General features: G+C 49.0%; 1 protein-coding gene across 1 annotated transcript in view; it reads left to right on the forward strand.

Moving 5' to 3' along the window:
* The window catches only part of pdk4 (pyruvate dehydrogenase kinase, isozyme 4), a 103,102-nt gene that overhangs the window by 64,452 nt on the left and 14,026 nt on the right, over positions 1 to 24,624 (forward strand). The window contains 4 exon segments of the mRNA XM_070881058.1: positions 1,469 to 1,545; positions 5,555 to 5,653; positions 6,963 to 7,073; positions 23,034 to 23,147. Of these exon segments, the coding sequence (XP_070737159.1) occupies positions 1,469 to 1,545; positions 5,555 to 5,653; positions 6,963 to 7,073; positions 23,034 to 23,147 (401 nt within the window).

Genomic DNA, 24,624 nt, shown 5'->3' on the forward strand with positions numbered 1-24,624 from the left:
ATTACAATTTTACCCTTAAGGTGGAATATCTTGGGGAAGTCCAGAACCAGGGGTCACAGTCTAAGGATAAGGGGTAAGCCATTTAGGACCGAGATGAGGAGAAACTTCTTCACCCAGAGAGTGGTGAACCTGTGGAATTCTCTACCACAGAAAGTTGTTGAGGCCAATTCACTAAATATATTCAAAAAGGAGTTAGATGTAGTCCTTACTACTAGGGGGATCAAGGGGTATGGCGAGAAAGCAGGAATGGGGTACTGAAGTTGCATGTTCAGCCATGACCTCATTGAATGGTGGTGCAGGCTCGAAGGGCCGAATGGCCTACTCCTGCACCTATTTTCTATGTTTCTATCTTTGCCAAGTACAAGACTGGTCGTGCAGTGAGAGTTGGGTCATTGCTTGATTCCTGATGTTTCCTTTGTTACTGTTTTTTAAAAAAAAAAATTAATTGAAAACCTATATAACTAATGCATCATAAAGAAAGTTGCATTGATATACAGTCTATTCATAATTAGAATTTTTTTGCACTAAAAATTTGAATTATCCAATAACTTGAGTTAAGCAATGTAAACAAAAAAAGCAAAGTAAGAATTTAGTGCTTTAAAAAATTATTATTGATAAATTGAATTAAGCGGCTTTAAATTCAAATGAAAGAACTATGTTGCCTTTTATAACCTCGACATCCCAATGTGCTTCCCAGCCAATGAACTACTTTTGAAGTGTAGTCACTGTTATGCAGGCAAACACAGCAGCTAATCTGCACACAGGAAGGTCCAAAACAGAATGCCCAGCGAAATCTGTTGGTGTTGTGTTGGTTGAAGGATGAATATTGACCAAGGCACCAGGGGAACTCTGTTCTACTTTGAAAATGTGCAATGGGATCTTTTACATCCACCTGAACAAGGGTTAGGGAACTTGCTTAACATCTCCAACAAAAGGTGGCACTTCCAACAATGTAGCACTCCTTTAGTATTGCATTGTAACGTCTCCCTAGATTGTCAAGTCCTGGAGTGGGGTTTGAACCCACAATCTTATTCATACAAATGTATAGGAAAAACACAGACAATTCTGAATATGCTTTAGAAATGTATAAATACCCTACTTAAAACTAAAACTGGCTGGATGGCTAACTCAGAACTTTTAAAAATGAAAGATTTGTGTAGTTTTTGTACTCTTGCAAATCCTGAACTAAATATTCAGCATATTTCTCTAATTCTACTCTAATTAAGAAATTACAGAAACCAATTTGTGATTAAAATGTGATGTGGATTATGAAAACTGCAGTCTTTTCAGTACAAAGGTTATTAAGCTTGTGAACATTTTGGCAGCACAATTAATAGTGCTGTTTATTTAAATGTTATGGAAAAAAATCTAAAAAGAGCGGAAGTAAATATTGAATTTCATAACCTCTCAAGTACAGAAAGGCAATTGGCAGTATCTACATGTATGAATTTTCTTTCCTCTTCCAAAGGAAAAGATTTGGGGCATCCTATCCAAATTGTCTATGTACCTTCCCATCTGTACCACATGTTGTTTGAACTTTTTAAGGTAAGGATTAACGACCTATTGCAGAGAATGTCAACTAATTGTGAAGTGTGTTAGCATGACAACAGAATTTGTGAGTAATACTATGTAGCAACTAGTTTGACAGGTAAATCCAGTGAAATTTAATACTGGGGATCACAACTGTAATCCACAGAAGCTGTGAAGGGTGCAAATGGTAATCTACCCTAAAGTCAATTTTGTAATTTGAAATTCACTGTTGCTATACTTCTGGTAAAGCAGCCAAGTGCATTTCAGTTAATATATGGTTCCCATTAATATGGCTAGAGCAGAACTTTACTGGGTACAGGTTTTGTAGAATTAAGTTTTATAGATGTGTACTATAGGATATTGTCTTTTTCATCTGAACTGAGACCAACAACAACTACTTATATTTATATAGTGCCATTCATGTAGTTAAATGTCCCAAGGCGCTGCACAGAAGTATTATGAGATTTATAAAATTTAACACCGAGCCACATAATAACTTTTATTTATATAGCACCTTTAACGTAGTAAAACGTCTCAAGGTGCTTCACGTGTTACAGACAAATAGATAAATTTGACACCAAGCCACAGAAGAAATTAAGGCAGATGATCAAAAGCTTATTTAAAGAGGTAGGTTTTAACGAGTGTCTTAAAGGAGTAAAGAGAGGTTTAGGGAGGGAGTTCCAGAGCTTAGGGCCCAGGCAACTGAAGGCACGTCCACCGATGGTTGAGCAGTTATAATGAGGGATGTTCAAGAGGCCAGAATTTGAGGAGCGCAGACATCTTAAGGGATTGTGAGGCTGAAAAAGATTACAGCGATAGGGAGGGGCAAGTCCATGGAGTGATTTGTAAACTAGGATGACAATTTTGAAATCGAGGCGTTGTTTAACTGGGAGCCAATGTAGGTCAGAAAGCACAGGGGTGATGGGTGATCTTGACTTGGTGCGAGTTAGTACGCGGGCTGCTGAGTTTTGGATGACTTCAAGTTTATATAGTGTGGAATGTGGAAGGCCAGCCAGGAGTGAGTTGGAGTAGTCAAGTCTAGAGATAACAAAGGCATGAATGAGGGTTTCAGCAGCAGAAGAGCTGAGGCAGGTGTGGAGGCGGGCAGTGTTACAGAGGTGGAAAAGGTGGTTTTAGTTATGCCGTAGATATGTGGCTGGAAACTCATTTCGGGGTCAAATACCACACCTAGGTTGCGAACAGTCTTGTTCACCCTCAGATTGATGCTAGGGAGAGGGATGGAGTCCGTGGTTAGGGAACGCAGTTTGTGGCGAGGACCAAAGATAATGGATTCGGTCTTCCCAATATATAATTGAAGAAAATTTCTGCTCAGCCAGTACTGGATGTCGGACAAGCAATCTGACAATTTAGATACCAGCAGGGGTCGAGAGAAGTGGTGGAGAGGTAGAGCTGGGTGTTGTCTGCGTACATGTGGAAACTGACTCCGTGTTTTCGGATGATATCGCCAAGGGGCAGCGTATAGATGAGGAATAAGAGGGGACCGGGGACACCAGAAGTAACGATGTGGGAGTGGGAAGAGAAGCCATTGCAGGAGATTTTCTGGCTACAATTAGATAGATAAGAATGGAACCAGGCGAGTGCAGTCCCACCTAGCTAGACAATGGTGGAGAGGCCTTGGAGGAGGATGGAGTGGTCAACTGTGTGAAAGGCTGCAGACAGGTCCAGAAGGACGAGGAGGGATAGTTTGCCTTTGTCACAGTCACAAAAGATGTCATTTGTGACTTTGAGAGCAGTTTCGGTACTATGGCAGGGGCGAAAGTCAGATTGAAGGGATTCAAACATTTAATTCATGGAACGGTGATCACGGATTTGGGAGGCAACAATACGTTCAAGTACTTTGGACAGGAAAGGGAGGTTGGAGATGGGGTGATAGCTACCAAGCAAAGTGGAGTCAAGGGTTGGCTTTTTGAGGAGAGGGGTGATGACAACAGATTTGAAGGCGAGGGGAACAGTACCTGAGGACAGAGAACCATTAACAATGTCGGCGAACATGGGAGCCAGAAAAGGAAGTTGGGTGATCAGCAGTTTAGTGGGAATAGGGTCAAGAGAACAGGAAGTGGGTCTCATGGATGAGATGAGTTTGGAGAAATTAAGAGGGGAGATCAAATAGAAACTAGAAATAGATATGAATTTAGGGCGAGAGCAGGTGGGAGCATCAGATGAAGTAATGAGAAATCAGGGCAGGTGACCAAAAGCTTGGTCAAAGAGCTAGGTTTTAAGGAGCATCTTGAAGGAGGAAAGAGAGGCGGAAAGGTTTAGGCAGGGAATTCCAGAGCTTAGGGCCTAGGCAACAGAAGGCACAACAACCAGTGATCGATTATAATTAGGGATGTTCAAGAAGACAGAATTAGAGGAGTGCAGACATGTGGTGGGGGGTGGGGTGGGGGGGTGGTTATGGGGATTGTGGGGCTGGAGCAGATTACAGAAATAGGGAGGAGCGAGGATCTGAAGGGATTTGAAAACCAGGATGAGAATTTTGAAATCACGGCATTGCTTAACCGGGAGCCAATGCAGGTCAGCGAGCGCAGGGATAATGGGTGAGCGGGACTAGATGCAAGGTAGAACACGGGCAGCCAAGTTTTGTATCGCCTCTAGTTTAAGTAGGGTAGAATGTGGGAGGCCAGCCAGGAATGCTTTAGAATAATCAAATCTCGAGGTAACAAAGGCATGGATGAGAGCTTCAACAGTGGATGAGCCGAGTCAAGGGCGGAGGCAGGCGATGTTACGGAGTTGGAAATAGGCGGCCATAGTTGAAAGTTAATTTCCCGGTCAAATATGACACCAAGGTTGCAAACCTTCTGGTTCAGCTTCAGACAGAAGTTGGGGAGAGAGATGGAGTCGGTGGCTAGGGAACAGAGTTTGTGGCAGGGACCAAAAACAATGGCTTTGGTCATCCCAATATTCAATTGGAGAACTTTTTTGCTCATCGGACAAGCAGTCTGACAATTTAGAGACTAAGGAGGGGTCGAGAAAAGTGGTAGTGAGGTGGAGCTGGGTGTCATCAGCGCACGTGTGGAAACTGGCGCTATGTTTTCGAATGATGTCGCTAAGGGGCAACGTGTCAATGAGAAATAGGAGGGGACCAAGGATAGATCCTTGGGGGGACACCATAGGTAATGATGCGGGGGCAGGAAGAAAAGCCATTGCAGGTGATTCTCTGGCTACAATTAGATGGATAAGAATAGAACCAGGCGAGTGCAGTCCCATCCAACTGGATGACGGTGGAAAGGGGTTGGAGAAGGATAGAGTGGTCAACTGTGTCAAAGGCTGCAGACAAGGATCTATCCCTGGTCCCCTCCTATTTCTCATCGAAACATTGCCCCTTAACGACATCATCCGAAAACACAGCGTCAGTTTTCACATGTATGCTGATGACACCCAGCTCTACCTCACTACCACTTCTCTCGACCCCTCCTCAGTCTCTAAATTGTCAGACTGCTTGTCCGATGAGCAAAAAGGTTCTCCAGTTGAATATTGGGAAGACCAAAGTCAAAAAGGACGAGGAGTCACAAAGGATGTCATTTGTGACTTTAATGAGAGCTGCTTCAGTACTGTGGCAGATGCGGAAACCGGATTAGAGGGATTCAAACATAGAATTGCGGGAAAGATGGGCACGGATTTGGGAGGCAACGGCACGTTCAAGGACTTTGGAGAGGAAAGGGGGGTTGGAGATGGGGTGGTAGTTTGCAAGGACGGAGGAGTCGTGGGTTGGTTTTTTGAGGAGAGGAATGATGACGGCAGATTTGAGGGAGAAGGGGACAGTACCTGAGGAGAGAGAAGCGTTAACAATGTCAGCTAACATGGGAGCCAGAAAAGGAAGTAATGTTTCATTTTAATGGTGAGAATGGGAGCCTTGCCCGGCAGTCGCACATATCAGAAATTTGATTGGAAAATATGCCCAGATTTGCAAAGCTCCCTGCTGGGACTGGACAATCAGAAAATTATCCTGCAAGTATCAGAATTCCCATATAAACTGTGCCACTGGGTTTCTGTTCTATTTCAGAATGCAATGCGAGCTACAGTGGAGTATAACAAATCTAGCACCTCTCTCCCTCCTATTGAAGTAATGGTCGCTTTAGGAAATGAAGACCTCACAGTTAAAGTAAGTTTTAATGAGTCCAGTTCGAACACTTTGTCAAAGAGACCTGACTAATATTGTTTTAAATGAGATGAAAGTTCGAGACTGGCTCAAAAGAAATAAATTCCCAGGGATAGATGGTATTAATCAGAGTGCTGAAAGAAACTATGGAACAGATTTGTGAAGCATTGAAAATAATTGAGTGAGTCATTGGACACAGAGATACAAGTAAATAGGGAACAGGCTAATGTGGTGCACATATTCAAAAAGGGTGAAAAAATAGACACTAGTAACTGCAGACCCATTAGTTTTGTATTCCTTAAAAAAAACATGGAATTGATTATTGAGAGTAAGCTTAAGGATCATCTGTATAACAATAACCTTGTTAATAGCAATCAGCATGGATTCAGAAGGTGAAGATCCTGCTTGACCAACTGCTTTGAGAAAGTGAGAACGCAAGTAGACTGTGGGAAGCCCTATGATGTAGTTTACTTCAACTTCCAAAAGAGTTTTGATAGTTATGAATTAAACCCAAATCTGTAGACATACAGGGTTAAACCCTTGGAAAGGATGAGGAACTGGCTGAACAATAGGTAACGAGTTCTAGTTAGAGGAATAATGTTGGGAAGGGGGAAGTACTAAGTGGGGTGTCTGAGGATTCTATGCTTGGGACCACTACTGTTTCTAATTTATATTAGCGACCTAGGTTCAGAAACTTAATGCAAAGTGGTCACATTTTCAGATGATACCAAGCTAGATAGGGAATTGCAATTGGACAAGACACTTAAGAAACTACGGAATGAGTTAGACAAGATATGCAAGTGGGCAGAAAAATTGCAGATGAAACTTAATGCAGACAAATGTAAAGTGCTGCACATGGATAGTGTCTGAGAGGTAATCTTATAGAGATTGTTAAGGGTAAATAAAAAAAATTAACCCAGGATATTACTTTAAACTGAAGGAGTAGAACTAATGGACACAGATTCAAACTAGAGAAGGATACTTTTAGGACAGGTATAATTTTTTTTCTGCATGGGGTGATCAACTTGTGGAATAAGTATCCAGATAGAGTAGTCAAGACAAAAACCCTGGAATCATTTAAGAAGCAGTTTGATATTATGGGGTGGGGGGTGTCCTCAGGATTTCTCTGAATGAATCAAATGGGCTGAATGGCCTTCATCATCCTCATTATTATCTTGTGAATCTATTTGGCAAAATATATACTTGACTGGTATTACAATTTGAGAAGAATATATTTTGCTAACTACTTTGTATTTTTACTTCTCGGTTTTTTGAAACCAGCAGTTATGATCAAATTTACATTTTCGTTTAGATTTCTGACAGAGGCGGTGGTGTCCCGCTCCGTAAAATTGATCGACTGTTCAGTTACATGTATTCCACAGCCCCTAGACCACAAGTACAGAATTCTCATACGGCTCCTCTGGTAAGGAAATACTGAAATATAATTGCATATAAATCCGCCCCCCCCCCCCCTAAATTTCTCCCCTCGTCTCCTTACAGCGCTGATGTTAACTACACAGATGTCAGAAGCTCTCTTATAAGAACATAAGAATTAGGAACAGGAGTAGGCCATCTAGCCCCTCGAGCCTGCTCCGCCATTCAAAAAGATCATGGCTGATCTGGCCGTGGACTCAGCTCCACTTACCCGCCCGCTCCCCATAACCCTTAATTCCCTTATTGGTTAAAAATCTGTCTATCTGTGATTTGAATACATTCAATGAGCTAGCCTCAACTGCTTCCTTGGGCAAAGAATTCCACAGATTCACAACCCTCTGGGAGAAGAAATTCCTTCTCGGCTCGGTTTTAAATTGGCTCCCCCGTATTTTGAGGCTGTGCCCCCTAGTTCTAGTCTCTCCGACCAGTGGAAACAACCTCTCTGCCTCTATCTTGTCTATCCATTTTGTTATTTTGAATGTTTCTATAAGATCACCCCTCATCCTTCTGAACTCCCACGAGTAAAGACCCAGTCTACTCAATCTATCATCATAAGGTAACCCCCTCATCTCTGGAATCAGCCGAGTGAATCGTCTCTGTACCCCCTCCAAGGCTAGTATATCTTTCCTTAAGTAAGGTAACCAAAACTGCACGCAGTACTCCAGGTGCGGCCTCACCAATACCCTTTACAGTTGCAGCAGGACCTCCCTGCTTTTGTACTCCATCCCTCTCGCAATGAAGGCCGACATTCCATTCACCTTCCTGATTGCCTGCTTCACCTGCAAACTATCCTTTTGGGATTCATGCACAAGGACCAATTGTGGAGCAGTGGAGGCGTGTCCTGCTCAGTAGGAGCTGAGCTGCAGAGAGAGGAGCAGCTACCAACCTGTGCTCCTGCCTGGAGAGCCATGAGACCAGCCCAGGAAGAGAAGGAAGGAAGGGGCTTCACCACCAACTTTCACCCAGAGGGAGAGGAGGAAAAAGCAGAAAACTTTTAACAACAATTTACCACTTCTGCAAAGAGTTGGAGAGAGGGGGAAAAACCAACAACAAACCAGTGTGGAAGGAGGGAGACTCTACAATTCTACAGGTGGGTGTTGGTGCAGTCCCAAAAAGACTTTGTTGAATCGGTGGGGGGAGGAAAGAAGACCACTGAGGGCCGGAACATCGCGGGGGGGGTGTGTGTGTGTGGAAGTGTGTGTGGGGGCCTTGCTACAACTAGGCCCCACAAACAACTGAACCCCCCCCCCCCCCCAATTGCCTAGCCTGGGATAGCTGGAGCTACCAGGCTGAAGATTTTTTTCTTAATCACCCTATTAAAGATCGTTAGGAGTGTGTGCCTGGTGGCTCTAGCTACCCCAGGTGAAGACATCTTCTCCCCTCACCTGAAGACCACCCCAAAGACTTTTTGTTTTGCCCTCTGAGATTGCACCCACCCACAGCTGCGAGGGGAGACCTGCCCTCGCAGTTCCCCCCCCCCTTCCCACCCCCCTCTCTCTTTCTCTGTTACTCTGTTTCTCCCCTCTCTCTCTGAGGCCTCTTTCTCCCAAATTAATTAAAAAAAAACAATTAAGACAACTGAGCAGAGGGAGCAAGGCCCCTCCCCAATTGCCAACTAGGGGAGAGGTACCTCATTAAGGCTGCTCTGCTCAGTCTAATCAAACGAGGCCAATTAAGACCATTAAGGCCTGTGACTTTGGGGTGGGTGTAGCCCTTAAAGGGACCCCGTGATGGCGACCCCATCCACGCCGGTGGCAGGGCCAGCGAAGACGTATGCGCAGGTGGCAACCGCTTCCACGGCACCTCCTGCGCCACCCGCTGCCCTGCCACCTTTCAGATTAATCACCAAAAAACACGGGGTCAAGAGCTACACTCACCCCACAATGAGCATTGAGGAGTGCGTGCGGGCGATGGCTGGGGTAGTCGGCCCCTCGGCCATTGTCGCAGCCTCCAAGATGTCTGGGAAGGCCGTGTTCTTCCTGGGGTCGGAGCGGGCGGTGTCCCTGGCCCTCGAAAAGGGGCTCACGGTGGGCGGGACGTTCCTGCCGGTGGACCCTCTCGAGGCCACCGCGCAGAGGGTCATCATATCGAACGTCCCGCCCTTTGTTCCCGCTGAGCTCCTCCTCCCTCACCTACACCAACTGGGGGAGGTAAGGTCGGGGATCAACCCCATACCGCTCGGCCTCAGGGAGAGCAGCCTGCGCCACGTGTTCTCCTTCCGCCGCCATCTCTTTGTCCGGCTGGCACGGGAGGAGACGACGGAGGGGAACTTTAATGTGGTGCACGAGGGGACTGCCTACCGCGTCTTTTGGACGTCGGACGGCGTGCGGTGCCATGCCTGCAGGGAGGTGGGGCACGTTCGCAAGAACTGCCCCGCCTCCAAGGCCGCCAAACCACCGAAGGCGGCCAAGGCTGGCGCCGCCGCCACCCCTCCCCCTAGTTGCGTCCGCGTGCCGGGAGCCGTAGGTGCGCGGGCATCGTCGGAGGCCTTTGTTTTCGGGGCCTCCGGCGGGGGGGAGGGAGAGCGTCCGAACGGAAAGAAGGCGCGGAACAAGAAGAAACATCTAGAGGCGGGTCCCCTCGGTGCGCCAGACAATTTGTTTACCGCGCTCGGCCCAACCCAGTCACCGGCGAGCGCGGGGTGCCCTGAGCCCGTGCCCGAGCCCTTGAACAACACCACAGAGGGGCCCGGGCGCGGGCAAGAAAAGGAAAAGGGGGGGGCGGAGCGGGAGGCCTCGGCAGACATGGGGGTCTCCCTGCCTCCGCGCGCCCCCAGGAACAAAAGGAGGCACGGCTCCGATGAGGCGGAGGGGGAACAACATCCCTCCGCGGAGGAGTCGGTGCCCGCCGCGTGTCCCGCGTCCCCAACCAGCGCCCCCAAGCTGCGCTGTAGGCGAGAGGAGTCTGTCCCCGGGGAGGGTGAGACAGTCGAGGCTGCCCAGCTTCTGCCTCCCGGGGATGGCGTGGAAGATCTGCCTGTCGTGGAGGGCGTGGGGATCGCGGAGGAATGCATTGCCGCCGGGTCGGGCGTCCCGGGGACTGAGGCGGGCGGGGCCGAAAAGGCCGAACCTGAGCCCGCCCAGCCAATACCCAACTTCCCCCGGGAGTCGCTCGACCCGGCAGAAACACAAATGAGTGCTTTTAATGACACTGTAGATGCTGGGCCGGGGGGTGGCAGCGGGGAGGGGGAGGAACACCCACCCTCGCCTCTTGCTGTGGAGCTGGAGCACTTGGAGAGCCTGGGGATTTCCTATGGCCGGGTCTCTCCTTGTTCCCCGGTTCCTGGGGCGGAGGGGGAACCCCTTCCGCTGTCATTTCCTGACCCAGCACCATTTTTAAAAGAGCCCAGTGGGGACTCCTCTGCCGACGATCCTGGGGGTGGGATCGGGGCAGAGCCAGGGCCGGTTGGAGCGGCCGGTTCATTTGCCGTACCTTGTGCGGTCGATGGGCCGGCTGCTGGCGGCCACCTCCCGGAGGAGGACGGAGACTCGGTGGAGGACGCGGGTGAAGACCTAGAGACCACCGCCAGCGAGGCGGTGGATCTGCTCGCGGCCGCCGCCGAGACCATCCTCATTCCTGCAAAGGAACTCCGGGACTTTTTGGCCCAGAGCCGGGGTCGCTGCAACCAAGCCCGACTGGCCCTGGAAAAATGGTCCGAGCCAGAGCTGATCAAGGGGTCCGTCCGCGCCGCCGTCAAAACCTTGGCCGCGGGCGGGCCCTTGACAAAGACGCAACACCTTGAGCTGCGCGAGCTCGAGGGACTCCTCGCTGGGCTGCGGAGGGAGCGGAGTTCAACAAAAGACTCCGCTCCCTCCCCCACAATAGGTTAAGGTAGAGGTTGCACTATGCTTTTGCCATGAAGATAACCATAGCCAGCCTCAACATCAACGGCGGCAGAGGGGCACGCCGTAGATTTGACAATTTTTCGCTCCTGCGGGAGGGGAAATATGCGGTGTGCTTCCTGCAAGAAACCCACACCGTTCCGGGAGACGAAGCCACGTGGCTCCTGGAATGGCAAGGAGAGGTCCGCATGAGCCACCTCACCGCCATTTCTAGTGGGGTGGCCATCTTGCTGGGCCCGCATTTTCAGCCGGAGATCTTGGGGGTCGAGGAGCCCGTGCCAGGCCGCTTGCTGCACGTAACGGTTCGCCTGGGGGACGTGCCGCTCCATCTCGTGAACGTGTACGCCCCTCAGCCCGGCCCGCAGCAAACGCGCTTCTTTGAAGAGGTGTCCGCTCTTCTTGGCTCCGTCGACGTCGGCGACTGCATTGTCCTCGGGGGGGATTTTAACTGCACCCTCGAGGCGAGGGACCGCTCCGGTGCCCCGCAGTGCATGACGGCGATGGAGAAGTTGAGGGACCTGGTCTGGTCCTTCGACTTGGTGGACGTCTGGCGAAATCTCCACCCCGACTCCAGCGCCTTTACTTGGGTGAGGCCTGGAGTAGGATGGTCCAGAGTCGACCGCCTTTACGTGTCTCGGGCGTACGTTTCCTGCGTCCCGGCGGCCTCCATGCGGCCGGTGCCGTGTTCGGACCACCACCTGGTGTGGGCGGAGCTCGCTTCGGCTCCGCGCGAGGACGGGGTCCGCGTACTGGCACTTTAACAACTGGCTGCTGGAGGACGTGCGGTTCCAGGACTCGTTCCGTCGATTCTGGTCCGACTGGAGAAGGAAGCAGGGGGGCTTCCCCTCCTTGAGGCTATGGTGGGACGTGGGCAAGGCTCACGTCCGCGTCTTCTGTCAAGAGTACGCGAGGGGGTCGACCAAGAGGCGGGCGGCCAGAGTCGGGCGCCTAGAAAAAGAGGTGCTCGACCTGGAAGACCGTCTCGGTCAAGTCGTCCAGGACCCGGCCCTGCGGACGGTGTACGAAGCGAAGAAGGCCGCGCTGAAGGACCTGCAGCTCGTCGGGTCCCGAGGCGCGTTCGTGAGGTCGCGGATCCGGTTCCTGCGGGATCTGGACCGCGGCTCCCTCTTCTTCTACTCGCTGGAAAAAAGGCAGAGTGTCTGTAAGCAGCTCTTGACGCTGCTGGCCGACGACGGCTCTCTCGTCTCGGATCCGGAGGGCGTCAACAACAGGGCCCGTGAATATTACGGGGCTCTGTTCTCTCCGGATCCGTCCAGCGAGGAAGCGCGTAGAGTTTTGTGGGAGGACCTGCCGAAGGTCAGCCCGGAGGGCGGCGAAAATCTGGAAGCTCCGCTAAGCCTGGCGGAGCTGACCGGTGCCCTCGCCCGGCTCTCGAGGGGAAAATCCCCGGGGCTGGACGGGCTGACCGTGGAGTTCCACAGGGCGTTCTGGGACGTCCTGGGGGGCGACTACGCGCGGGTCCTGGGGGAAAGTCTGGCGACCGGGGAGATGCCCCTCTCTTGGCGCAGGGCAGTCATCGTCCTGCTGCCTAAGAAGGACGATCTCCGCCTCCTTAAGAACTGGCGCCCGGTCTCCCTCCTCAGCACGGACTACAAAATCTTCGCCAGGGCGATGTCTGCTCGCCTTGGTGCCGTGCTGGACCACATGATCCACCCCGACCAGTCCTACACGGTTACGGGCCGGACAATCCACGATAACATCCATCTGGTCCGGGACCTCATCCATTGTTCCCAGGAGGCTGGTCTGTCGGTCGCCTTCCTATCCCTCGACCAAGAGAAGGCGTTCGACAGGGTGGATCACGACTATCTGCTCGGAACTCTGCGCGCTTTCGGGTTCGGGACGCATTTCGTCGCCCGGATCCGACTTTTGTACGCCGTCGCGGAGTGTCTGATTAAGGTTAACGGGTCCTTGACGGCGCCCCTTCGCTTTAGGAGAGGGGTGCGCCAGGGATTCCCCATGTCCGGCCAGTTATACGCCGTTTGCGTGGAGCCTTTCCTGCGCTTCTTGCGGACGAGGTTGACGGGACTGGCTCTGCAAGGGCCGGGTGTGGAGGTCGTCCTCTCGGCTTACGCCGATGACGTGCTCCTCGCGGTAGAGGATCCCGCTGACCTGCGGAGGATGCGTGAGTGCCAGGAGATTTACTCGGCCGCGTCCTCCGCCAGGATCAACTGGGAGAAATGTTCCGGACTCCTGGTGGGTCAGTGGCGGGTGGACTCCCTGCCGGAGGAGCTCAGGCCTTTTGCCTGGAGCACGACCCATCTCCTCTATCTGGGAGTCTACCTTAGCCCCGACGAGGGAGCCTGGCCGGCGAACTGGCAGGAGCTGGAGGCCAAGGTCGCCGCTCGCCTAGGGCGCTGGACAGGACTGCTCCGAGTGCTGTCCTACAGGGGTCGAGCGCTAGTCATAAACCAGCTGGTGGCCGCAATGCTGTGGTACCGGCTGGTCACTTTGACCCCTCCCCCTGTGTTTGTCGCCAAGATACAGAAGAAGCTGGTGGACTTCTTCTGGAACAACAGGAAGCACTGGGTCTCTGCCGCGGTCTTGAGTCTCCCGCTTGAGGAGGGCGGTCAGTCGTTGGTGTGCGTCAGCGCCCGGCTCGCGACTTTCCGTCTTCAGACCCTGCAGAGATACCTTTACGTCGAGCCCCCTCCTAGGTGGTGTGCTCTGGCGAGGTATTTCTTCCGCCAGCAGCGCGACCTCAATTATGACACGCAGCTCCTGTTTGTGAACTTGGGGGGTGCCAGGACCGCCCTCCGGGAGCTGCCTGTCTTTTACAGTGAACTCATCAGGGTCTGGAACAAAGTCTCCACCAAGCGCAGCTCTCCGCCGGCTGGAGTGGCGGCCGTCCTGCAGGAGCCGCTGCTCGGGAATCCGTACCTCCACGGCCGAGGTTTCATGTGGCGGTCGGAAGAGAGGGCTGTGGCTGGTGAGGTGACCAGGGTCAGGGACCTGCTCGATGGCGGAGGAGCGGGCTGGATGGCGCCAGACACGCTGGCGCGGTGCCTAAACTCTGCCAACGTCCGCCACGCGGCCGATGCCATCGAGTCGCTAAAAACAGCTCTGGGCCCTGACTCCGTTAGGTGCATCGAGGAGGCTCAAGCACGTGGGGAGGTCCCGTCCGAACTGACCCCCGTCCGGACGGAATTCCTCATCGGCGCCAAACCCCGGAACCTCCCTCGGGGGCCGGCGCTTCACAACTTGAGCCGCCTCGGGGAAATCCCCTCTGTGCCTTTCAGTTCCGCGCGGAGGGGTTTCCTGTACGGGCTGCTCCTGCACACTCTCAACTTTGCCATCCTCGCCGGCCGTCCGGACACGCCATGGCGTACCATCTTGCCGTCCGGAGGAGGCGGGGGTCCCCGATGGAGGGCACTCTACGCAGGGGTCCTCCCACTATTCATCGGGGACTTGGCCTGGAGGGTGGTGCACGGAGCAGTGCCGTGCAACAAATTTTTAAGCCGGTTCACGGACTCCCAGGCCGCCTGCAATTTCTGCGGTCTGGAGGAGTCCGTGTTCCATGTTTTTATTGAGTGCACGAGGTTGCAGCCCCTGTTCCATTATTTGAAGGGGCTGCTCCTGAAATTCTGGCTGCACTTCAGTCCCACTCTCCTGATCTTTGGGCACCCTGTGCGGAGGGGAGCGGGTAGGTCCGAAGGCCTCCTCGTAGGACTGCTCCTGGGCACGGCCAAGGGTGCCATCAGCCGGTCCAGGCAGCGGGCGGTTGAGGGGGTCGTTCAACCTGACTGCCTGCCTCTCTTCCGCTCCTACATCCGGTCCAGGGTGTCCTTGGAGATGGAGCACGCGGTGTCCACCGGTACGCTCGCAGCCTTCCGCGAGAGGTGGGCACCGGAGGGACTGGAGTGCATCATCACGCCCGGCAACCAAATTTTAATTTGATTTTACGTTTTAAAGTTTATTTTGTTTTAATTGCCGGTGCTTTTAGTGTCCCCCTCTCCTTTTATAGGGGGCACTGGAAAAAGGGAAAAATTTGATTTTAGTGCCCAAAAAAAAAAAAAAAGAAAAAAAAAAGGGCCTTGTAAATGTCTGGTGTGTCATCCAGGTCGGGTGGCACGGATACATGTTTTATGTTTTGCAGGTAGACTCTAAAAGAGTTTCATGCACAAGGACCCCCAGGTCCCTCTGCACCGCAGCATGTTGTAATTTCTCCCCATTTAAATAATATTCCCTTTTACTGTTTTTTTTTCCCCAAGGTGGATGACCTCACATTTTCCGACATTGTATTCCATCTGCCAACCTTAGCCCATTCGCTTAATCTATCTAAATCCCTTTGCAGCCTCTCTCTGTCCTCAACACAACCCGCTTTCCCACTAATCTTTGTGTCATCTGCAAATTTTGTTACACTACACTCTGTCCCCTCTTCCAGGTCATCTATGTATATTGTAAACAGTTGTGGTCCCAGCACCGATCCCTGTGGGTACACCACTAACCACCGATTTCCAACCCGAAAAGGACCCATTTATCCCGACTCTCTGCTTTCTGTTAGCCAGCCAATTCTCGATCCATGCTAATACATTTCCTCTGACTCCGCGTACCTTTATCTTCTGCAGTAACCTTTTGTGTGGCACCTTATCGAATGCCTTTTGGAAATCTAAATACACCACATCCATCGGTGCACCTTTATCCACCATGCTCGTTATATCCTCAATGAATTCCAGTAAATTAGTTCAACATGATTTCCCCTTCATGAATCCATGTTGCGTCTGCTTGATTGCACTATTCCTATCTAGATGTCCCGCTATTTTTTCCTTAATGATAGCTTCAAGCATTTTCCCCACTACAGATATTAAACTAACTGGCCTATAGTTACCTGCCTTTTGTCTGCCCCTTTGTTTAAACAGAGGCGTTACATTAGCTGCTTTCCAATCCGCTGGCACCTCCCCTGAGTCCAGAGAATTTTGGTAGATTATAACGAATGCATCTGCTATAACTTCCGCCATCTCTTTTAATACCCTGGGATGCATTTCATCAGGACCAGGGGACTTGTCTACCTTGAGTCCCATTAGCCTGTCCAGCACTACCTCCCTAGTGATAATGATTGTCTCAAGGTCCTCCCTTCCCACATTCCCGTGACCAGCAATTTTTGGCATGGTTTTTGTGTCTTCCACTATGAAGACCGAAGCAAAATAATTGTTTAAGGTCTCAGCCATTTCCACATTTCCCATTATTAAATCCCCCTTCTCATCTTCTAAGGGACCAACATTTACTTTAGTCACTCTCTTCCGTTTTATATATCGGTAAAAGCTTTTACTATCTGTTTTTATGTTTTGTGCAAGTTTACTTTCGTAATCTATCTTTCCTTTCTTTATTGCTTTCTTAGTCATTCTTTGCTGTCGTTTAAAATTTTCCCAATCTGCTAGTTTCCCACTAACCTTGGCCACCTTATACGCTTTGGTTTTTAATTTGATACTCTCCTTTGTTTCCTTGGTTATCCACAGCTGGTTATCCCTTCTCTTACCGCCCTTCTTTTTCACTGGACCGTGTTCTTTAGTCTAGATAGTGTGTGTCAGATTTCAGCTGTGGAGGGCCCAATTTTGTTCTCACCTGATGCTACACACTCACTTTCCAGCAGAATAGCGATCAGCAGCAAGAAGTCCAGCTATATTTTTTCCCTTCCTTCGCCCAGGGTCATTGAGTAATTAAATCTGTGACTTTCTGTTCTGTTTGGCGTAGTGGAATACCAGGGGTGTCCAAGCATTTGTTTTTGTGGGCTGCGGAGGAATGTAGCATGGAGCCTTGTGGGTAAGATTTAAAATTTAACTTGATGTTTCCCATTCATTTGCATACATCTCAATATTAACCAATCTACATGTTCTGATTTAGGATTTATTCACCAGTGAGGTAACCGTGTCAAACGCAGTCCTTTCCCACATTACAAAGTGAGTACACACCAAAAGTACTTCATTGGCTGTAAAGCATTTTGAGACATCCAGTGGTTATGAAAGGCGCTATATAAATGCAAGTCTTTTTCCAAATCGTCATACCTACAAAATTCAAACCAGGACAAATCAGCGCATAAGAAATAAGATTGAGTTGCCTGGTGATTCTGCAATCCAGCGCTCCTCGATGGAAGCCATTCTCATGGAATGAGTCAAAGAATCAGGAATTTTGCATTGTAGTCCAGAAACAGAATCAGTTGCATTCAGGAGAGTGAATAAGTCATTGTTAAAATTATTGAATCTGTTTGAACTCGGATTGGAAACTGACATTAAGGGGGAAAAGTCACTGGATACAAAAGTAAGAAACCAAACTTTTTTACCTCAGGAAAACAGATCAGTATCAAAGATAAAATAAATTCTTCAATTATAAAACATACATACATACATACATATCAGTGGAATTATCATAGAGCACATAAGGAGGCCATTCGGCCCATCATGCCTGTGCCGGCTCTTTAAAAGAGCTATCCCACTCCTCTGCTCTTTCCCCTTAATCCTGCAAATTTTTCCCTTTCATCTCATAGTTTATACGCTTAAACAGTAGAAAGTACTTCAGGTTTATCACTTAATGTTTCTGTTTTTGCATACTACAGGAGTACATTTAACTACTGGAAAATACATGTAATCAATTACAGAATAATAAAAGAAAACAGTATATTTTAATGTGATTTATATTCCTAAACTGAGTTCAAGAGTAATGGCTTCTAAGCCACTCCAAGAATCTTTTGTGTGTTAATTCTCTGAATTGGGGCATGGGGGAAGGTACCTTAGCAATTAAATAATGATACTGGCTGAAGAGCTCTCTCAGATGGGGTTTCAGATGACTTGCAGAGCCATTGCAAAGCTGCATTTGGAGCTGGTGGAAGGTGACAAGTTGGTTTTTCTATGCAGATTGGCTCTTTGTCATGTCACTATGCTCTGCCAACTGGTATCCAACTAAATTTCATAACTGCATGTAATGTACTCCTGTTGAGTGCATCTGGATGTTGCCACACTGGGTGCTAGCATGGTCATTTCTGATGTGCTTGTGAAGCAGTGTGCTGGCCCTTGACAGGCCACCAGTATACTGTGGAAGTGTGGTGGTCTGTAAAGGGTCAGTACTCCTTTTTATGGTCCTTTTCAGAATGGCAGGCAGTGACTAGTGGGGTGCCGCAGGGCTCAGTGCTGGGACCCCAGCTATTTACAATATACATCAATGATTTAAATGAAGGAATTGAGTGTAATATCTCCAAGTTTGCAGAGGACACTAAGCTGGGTGGCGGTGTAAACTGCAAGGAGGATGCGAAGAGGCTGCAGGGTGACTTGGACAGGCTAGGTGAGTGGGCAAATGCATGGCAGATGCAGTATAATGTGGATAAATGTGAGGTTATCTACTTTGGTGACAAAAACACAAGCACAGAATATTATCTGAATGGCGGCAGATTAGGACAAGGGGAGCTGCAACGAGACCTGGGTGTCATGGTACATCAGTCATTGAAAGTTGGCATGCAGGTGCAGCAGGCGGTGAAGAAGGCAAATGGCATAGCTATCTAGGGGATTTGAGTATCGGAGCAGGGAGATCTTACTGCAGTTGTACAGGGCCTTGGTGAGGCCTCACCTGGAGTATTGTGTTCAGTTTTGGTATCCTAATCTGGGGAAGGACATTCTTGCTATTGAGGAAGTGCAGCGAAGGTTCACCAGACTGATTCCCGAGATGGCAGGACTGACATATGAGGAGAGACTGGATCGATTGGGCCTGTATTCACTGGAGTTTAGAAGAATGAGAGGGGATCTCATAGAAGCATATAAAATTCTGACGGGATTGGACAGGTTAGTTGCAGGAAGAATGTTCCCGATGTTGGGGAAGTCCAGAACCAGGGATCACAGTCTAAGGATAAGGGGTAAGCCATTTAGGACCGAGATGAGGAGAAACTTCTTCACCCAGAGAGTTGTTAACCTGTGGAATTCTCTACCGCAGAGAGCTGTTGATGCCAGTTTGTTTGATATATTCAAGAGGGAGTTAGATATGGCCCTTATGGCTAAAGGGATCAAGGGGTATGGAGAGAAAGCAGGAAAGGGGTACTGAGGTGATGATCAGCCATGATCTTATCGAATGGTGGTGCAGGCTTGAAGGGCCGAATAACCTACTCCTGCACCTATTTTCTATGTTTCTGTGACCAGTACTACTTTTTATGGCTGATGTGTCCTTTGATCTGTTGTAGACCATGGGTTTTGTAGCGGTGTTCCACAGAAAACCTGTGGTTTTCACTGAGACACGGAGTCTTCGTGCCACTGACAGCATTGTGAGAAGAACTGGTCCCTGGATGCCAATTGTTCCTCGTTAATGTTCTTTTGATTACCCCTTTACCCTCTGGTTGTAATGGTTTCTATGTTTCTAAGAAACTGGATGAAGACACACTACGTGAAGCTATGAATGAATCTTTTTATTTATCGACCGTGGGCAATGGATGTGTTTGTTATACAATTGAAAGAAAGAAAAAACAAAGACTTGCATTTATATATCACCTTTCACGATCACCCAAAGTGCTTTACAGCCAATGAAATACTTTTTGAAGTGTCTTGTTCTTCTTGGGCAGTCCCTCAGAGTCGAGGATGACTTGCTTCCACACGAAAATGAGTTCTAAGGTGACTGATGAGACCAATGCGGCATCTACAGTTTCTGTCACAGGTGGGGCAGATGGTGGTTGGTGGGACAGGTGGGTGGGGTGCTTGATTTGTCATACGCTCCTTCCGCTGCTTGTACTTGGCTTCTGCGTGCTCCCAGCAAAGAGACGAAGTGTTCGCCGCTTTCTTGGATGTTTCTCCTGCATTTTGAGCGGGGGGGGCTAGGGATTCCCAAGAGTCGATGGGGATGTTACTTTTTTTCAAGGAGGCTTTCAGGGTGTCCTTGAAGCATTTTCTCTTCCCACCTGGGGCTGACCTGCCATGACGTAGCTCGAAGTAGAGTGCTTGTTTCGGGAGTCTTAATATTGAGCATGGCTGGTCCATCAGAGCTGATCGAGTGTGGTCAATGCCTCGATACTGGGGATGTTGACCTGAGAGAGAATGCTGACGGTGCACCTATCCTGCCAGTGAATTTGCAGGATTTTGCGGAGGCAACGTTGGTGATCCTTCCCCAGTGTTTTGAGGTGCCTACTATACATGGGGGAGACTAGAATTAGAGGGCATGATCTTAGCATAAGAGGCCGCCCATTTAAAACAGAGATGAAGAGAAATTTCTTCTGAGGGTTGTAAATCTGTGGAATTCGCTGCCTCAGAGAGCTGTGGAATCTGGAGCATTGAATAAATTTAAGACAGAAATAGACAGTTTCTTAAACGATAAGGGGATAAGGGGTTATGAGGAGCGGGCAGGGAAGTGGAGCTGAGTCCATGATCAGATCAGCCATGATCGTATTAAATAGCGGAGCAGGCTCGAGGGGCCGTATGGCCTACTCCTGCTCCTATTTCTTGTGTTCTTATAGTCCATGTCTCTGAGGCATATAGGAGGGCAGGTATCACTACTGCTCTGTAGATTATGAGCTTGGTGTCTGGTTTGATGCTGCTCCTTACATTTTTCTTGGATTTTTCGCATGGTAAAGATCATGTCCGTTGCGCCCCTTAGCGGGCGGAATCCGCATTGCGACTCTGGGAGGTGCGCTTCAGCCACTGGGAGGAGACAATTGAGGAGGATTCTTTCGATAATTTTCCCTGCAGCAGATACGGTGTCGATTACGGTGTCTGAGATCCCCTGGCATGCTCTCTCCCTTCTAGATCAGAGAGATGAGGTCATGGATTCGCACCAAGTACTTTTCCGCTGTGCTTTAATACTTCGGCAGGGATTCCATCTGCTCCTAAGGCCTTGTTGTTTTTCAGTTGTCGGATGGCCTTTCAATCTCATGTCGGGTTGGGATTGTGCCGAGGTGGTGGCTGGTGGCATGCTATGGGACAGAGTCAAGGATACTCAAGTCAAAAACAGAGTCTTGGTTGATGAGATCCTCGAAGTGCTCCTTTCAGCAGGCACTGACTGCCCCGCTGTCCTTGATGAGCGCCCCGCTGTCCTTGGCTCTTGGTGGAATAGGACCTTGACTGCTTGGGTTGTGGGTGGTCTTGACTGCTAAAAATCCACACACGTAGTGATTGTTGCTGGATCTCCTGTGCTTTTTGCACCCATTATCTGTTCTTTATTTCTCAAATTCTTTTGTTGGACCTCGGCCTTCAGTTGTCTGTAGATCTGCTTTCTTTCACTCTAGTTGTGGTGTTGCTTCCAATTCAAAAATGCCTTGCGTTTGCGGTTTATTAGCTCCTGGATCTCCTGGTCGTTTTCATCGAACCAGTCTTGATGATGTTTTCTGGTAGAATAACCAAGAGCTAAATTTAGGTTCCAGTGCCGCGGGGCTGGAGGCGAGAAATGGCAGTCGGCGAGGACCGGCGGGATTCGGTGGGCGGTGAGGACCCAGGGAAGGTTTAACACGGAGTAGCAAAGAGACTAGGACCCAGGGAAGGTTCAGCATGGACCAGCAGCGAGGCTTGGACCCAGAGAGGTACAGCACGGACTAGCAACGAGCTCGGGACACCAGGCCAGCAGTGAGATTGGGACCCAGGAAAGGTACAGCACGGACCAGCAGCAAGGTCGGGAGGCCAAGGCCAACAGCGAGGTTGGGATCCAGGGAAGGTGATCAGCAGGGAGGTCGGTACCAAAGGCCAAACAGCAAGGTCAGGACACGAGGCCAGAATATGCTTGGTCGCTCGTAAAGAACCAACGAGCAAAGCGTTAGTAGCTGGAGAGAGAACGGAAAGTGCAGGAGATTAGCGAGCTGGAGCCGGGGGGACCTGGGGAACAGTGTCAGTATTTTATGGACACATTTGCAAGCTGCTGTAAGATTAATGCGTTCACCTACACTGCGATCTCTGAAAACCAGGGAGAGAGGACCTGAGGGAGGGAGGGGGTCAGTAGTTGCGTGTGCGATATCGTGCTGGTTTGGGCCTTTCAGCAGTCTTGTTGCAAGCAATGTGGCTTTTGTACTGGTAAAGAGAAACAAAATGTGACCTGCAGTTTAACAAAAATAGCTATACATCTGTATTCAAACGTGCTCTTCAATGTACTTTTTGCTTGGTCACCATTTTATACCCCATACTACCAGCAGAATTGTGCATTTCTTTCATTTGCAATGATTAGCTAGGTATTTTTGAGACACAATTCAAAATTATGTCAGATATAATTTTGAATAATTTCAACTGACCAGCAAACAGGTTTTAGATACTGTGACTTGGAATATGTAGTGTTAAGGGCTAGGCAATAAATGTATGCTCTCACACGAGAAAACTGTCTGACAAGCCTTTGCACACCAGGCGGTCACAATAGCTAACTCCAAGGGCTAGAGGTTTCAAAAAATTGGCCAGTTGCCGGATTGCCACCCAAAATACTGCTAAGATTTTAAAATTACCACGGGCGAAAAATTCCACGACAAAAGGAAAAGATTCCGTCCGGCACACACAAATGGACCTTCCACCCTGATTCTCGATGGAAAACACGATCTTGGGCTGATTGGGCAGTTCTTAAACAAAATGGGTGGTGATTATGAAAATTTAGACCAAGGCTGCGGGTTGGGAGGGGGGAAAAAAACACACTCTTTTTTCTCCAAAAAACATAAAATAAAAAATCAGAAAATGTTCTCGGGACCCTTTTCAACTTAATCGCTGTAAAATAATTATTAAAACCCTTCAACTTCCCTTTTTTTGCAGGGCTGCTTACCTACCGCCCAGCCTCCGCTGCTTTTCGTGGGTGTTTTTTAAAAATTTACCTACAGGTCACCGCTGAGTCAAAACTCGGGTGATAGCGGTTTTGGAGGTTGCACGCCGGCAGTCCGCTCCCCAGCGGTATTTCGAACCGCCGGCGGAACTCTTTCTGGAAATTTCCACCGGGTGGTTTTGCACCCAAACCGATCAATACTGCCGAGAGACTGGGTGGAGATGCAGTGGAAAATCCAGCCCCAAGAGTGTTGGAATTTAGTAATAAATTCTAAAACTTCTTTATTGCTGCAAAAGTTTATGCCAAGCAGTTTCTTTGTATTTTAATTACCTTGCTGAAATATACAGTATTTTATGTCTTGTTATTGGATGCTGGAAAGATTAATGGATTTACTCCTTTTACAGGCTGGTTTTGGCTATGGTCTCCCTATTTCTCGCCTCTATGCTAAATATTTTCAAGGGGATCTTAACCTGTTCTCCATGGAAGAATATGGTACAGATGCTATTATTTATTTAAAGGTAATGTAAAATTCCAATTATATAAACAGCATGTGCAGATCTAGAAGACTTAGCCATTCCTTTAAATTTCCTTTAAGCCATTTACAAAGCTACAGAAAATAATTGCCTTTAGCGGGCAAAGTGATTATTTGCACTAGTTTTTTGAAAGTCCTTCTGCGCCTGCACGCCCTGGACTCCACCCCCGACGCCTATGCATGCGCACCTTCGCCCCCGTCCTGCGCATGCGCAGACTCCTCGAACCTGACACCGGAGGTCGGGCACGTATCGTGAGCTGGAGGTGTGCGTGCTGTGTGTGTCTAGCTATGGATTATCTTCAGGACATTTGCCTAGAATATCATTGTGATTATCTACTCGAGCATTTTCGCGGCCTTCTGTGGGAGAGAAAACATTGGAGATGGGGGAGAGACTGGGGGGGTGAAGAGAGAGAGAGAGAGAGACTGGGGGAGAGAGAAAGAGAGAGATGGGGGGGGGTGGGAGAGAGAAGGAGAGAGAAAGAGAGAGACTGGGGGAGGGAGAGAGAAACTGGGGGAGGGGGAGAGAGAGAGTGAGTCTGTCTCTCTCTCACGGAGGTGGGGGGGGGGCAGGGGAGAAGAGAGAAGCAGGAGAGGGGATCAGAGTGGAGAGAGGGAACTTGGGGAAAACGGATCATGTTCTTCCAACTCCACCCCTTTTACACCTACATCTGATTTCACAGAAGGCTTGGTGCGTGTGTCACTATTCACTCCATACCCAATAAATCTATTAACAATCTGTGACCCACACACAATGCCCCATCTATGGTGCGGGGGGTGGGGCAGAGCGGTGTTAAGGTCAGGAATTTGGGCTGGGGGATCAGGACCTTGAGCTGGGATGAGGGTTCTCTACCCTGTCTAGAGACAGCAGTCAGAATGGCTTGAATTACGCTTTGCAAAGTCTCACAGAACTTGGGCTGGGTGGTTCTAATTACACATTCCAGAGAAACTGCTGGGTGTGTCTTATCCTCCAAAGGGACCAATCAACAATCAGGTCATGTGATCATGGAGAGCCAATCAGAACATTTTGTAGTGCAAATAAGCACGTCCTTTAGCAGGGGGTGCAGTTAACCAAAGAAGTAGAAGATGCTGTATATGAAACTGGTCAATACAATATTCCACAAATGAACTTTATATACAGCTCTTCCATGAGTGTAATAAATGACTACTTTAAATCACAAATATGTTGGGCCAGATTTTGCTAGAAGTGGGTATCTGAAAAGTATGCCCCATTAGTTAAATCACAATTGAATGGTTATGTCTATAAAAAAAAAAATTAAAAAAAAAATTAAAAAATAATTTAAAAAATTGCCCACCAATCTGCTGGAAGTGTGAGCTGATAAGGTGCAGCAAGGGTAACTTGGGACCTTGGTGACCAACCGTACCAACAGTATATCTCGACCAATGAGCTTAAAGGATTTTGTTGTTGTTTCATATGACGGGAAAACCTTATAATGGGATATCTA

Source organism: Pristiophorus japonicus, chromosome 5 (genome assembly GCF_044704955.1).
Source record: "Pristiophorus japonicus isolate sPriJap1 chromosome 5, sPriJap1.hap1, whole genome shotgun sequence".
Taxonomy (NCBI): domain Eukaryota; kingdom Metazoa; phylum Chordata; class Chondrichthyes; family Pristiophoridae; genus Pristiophorus; species Pristiophorus japonicus.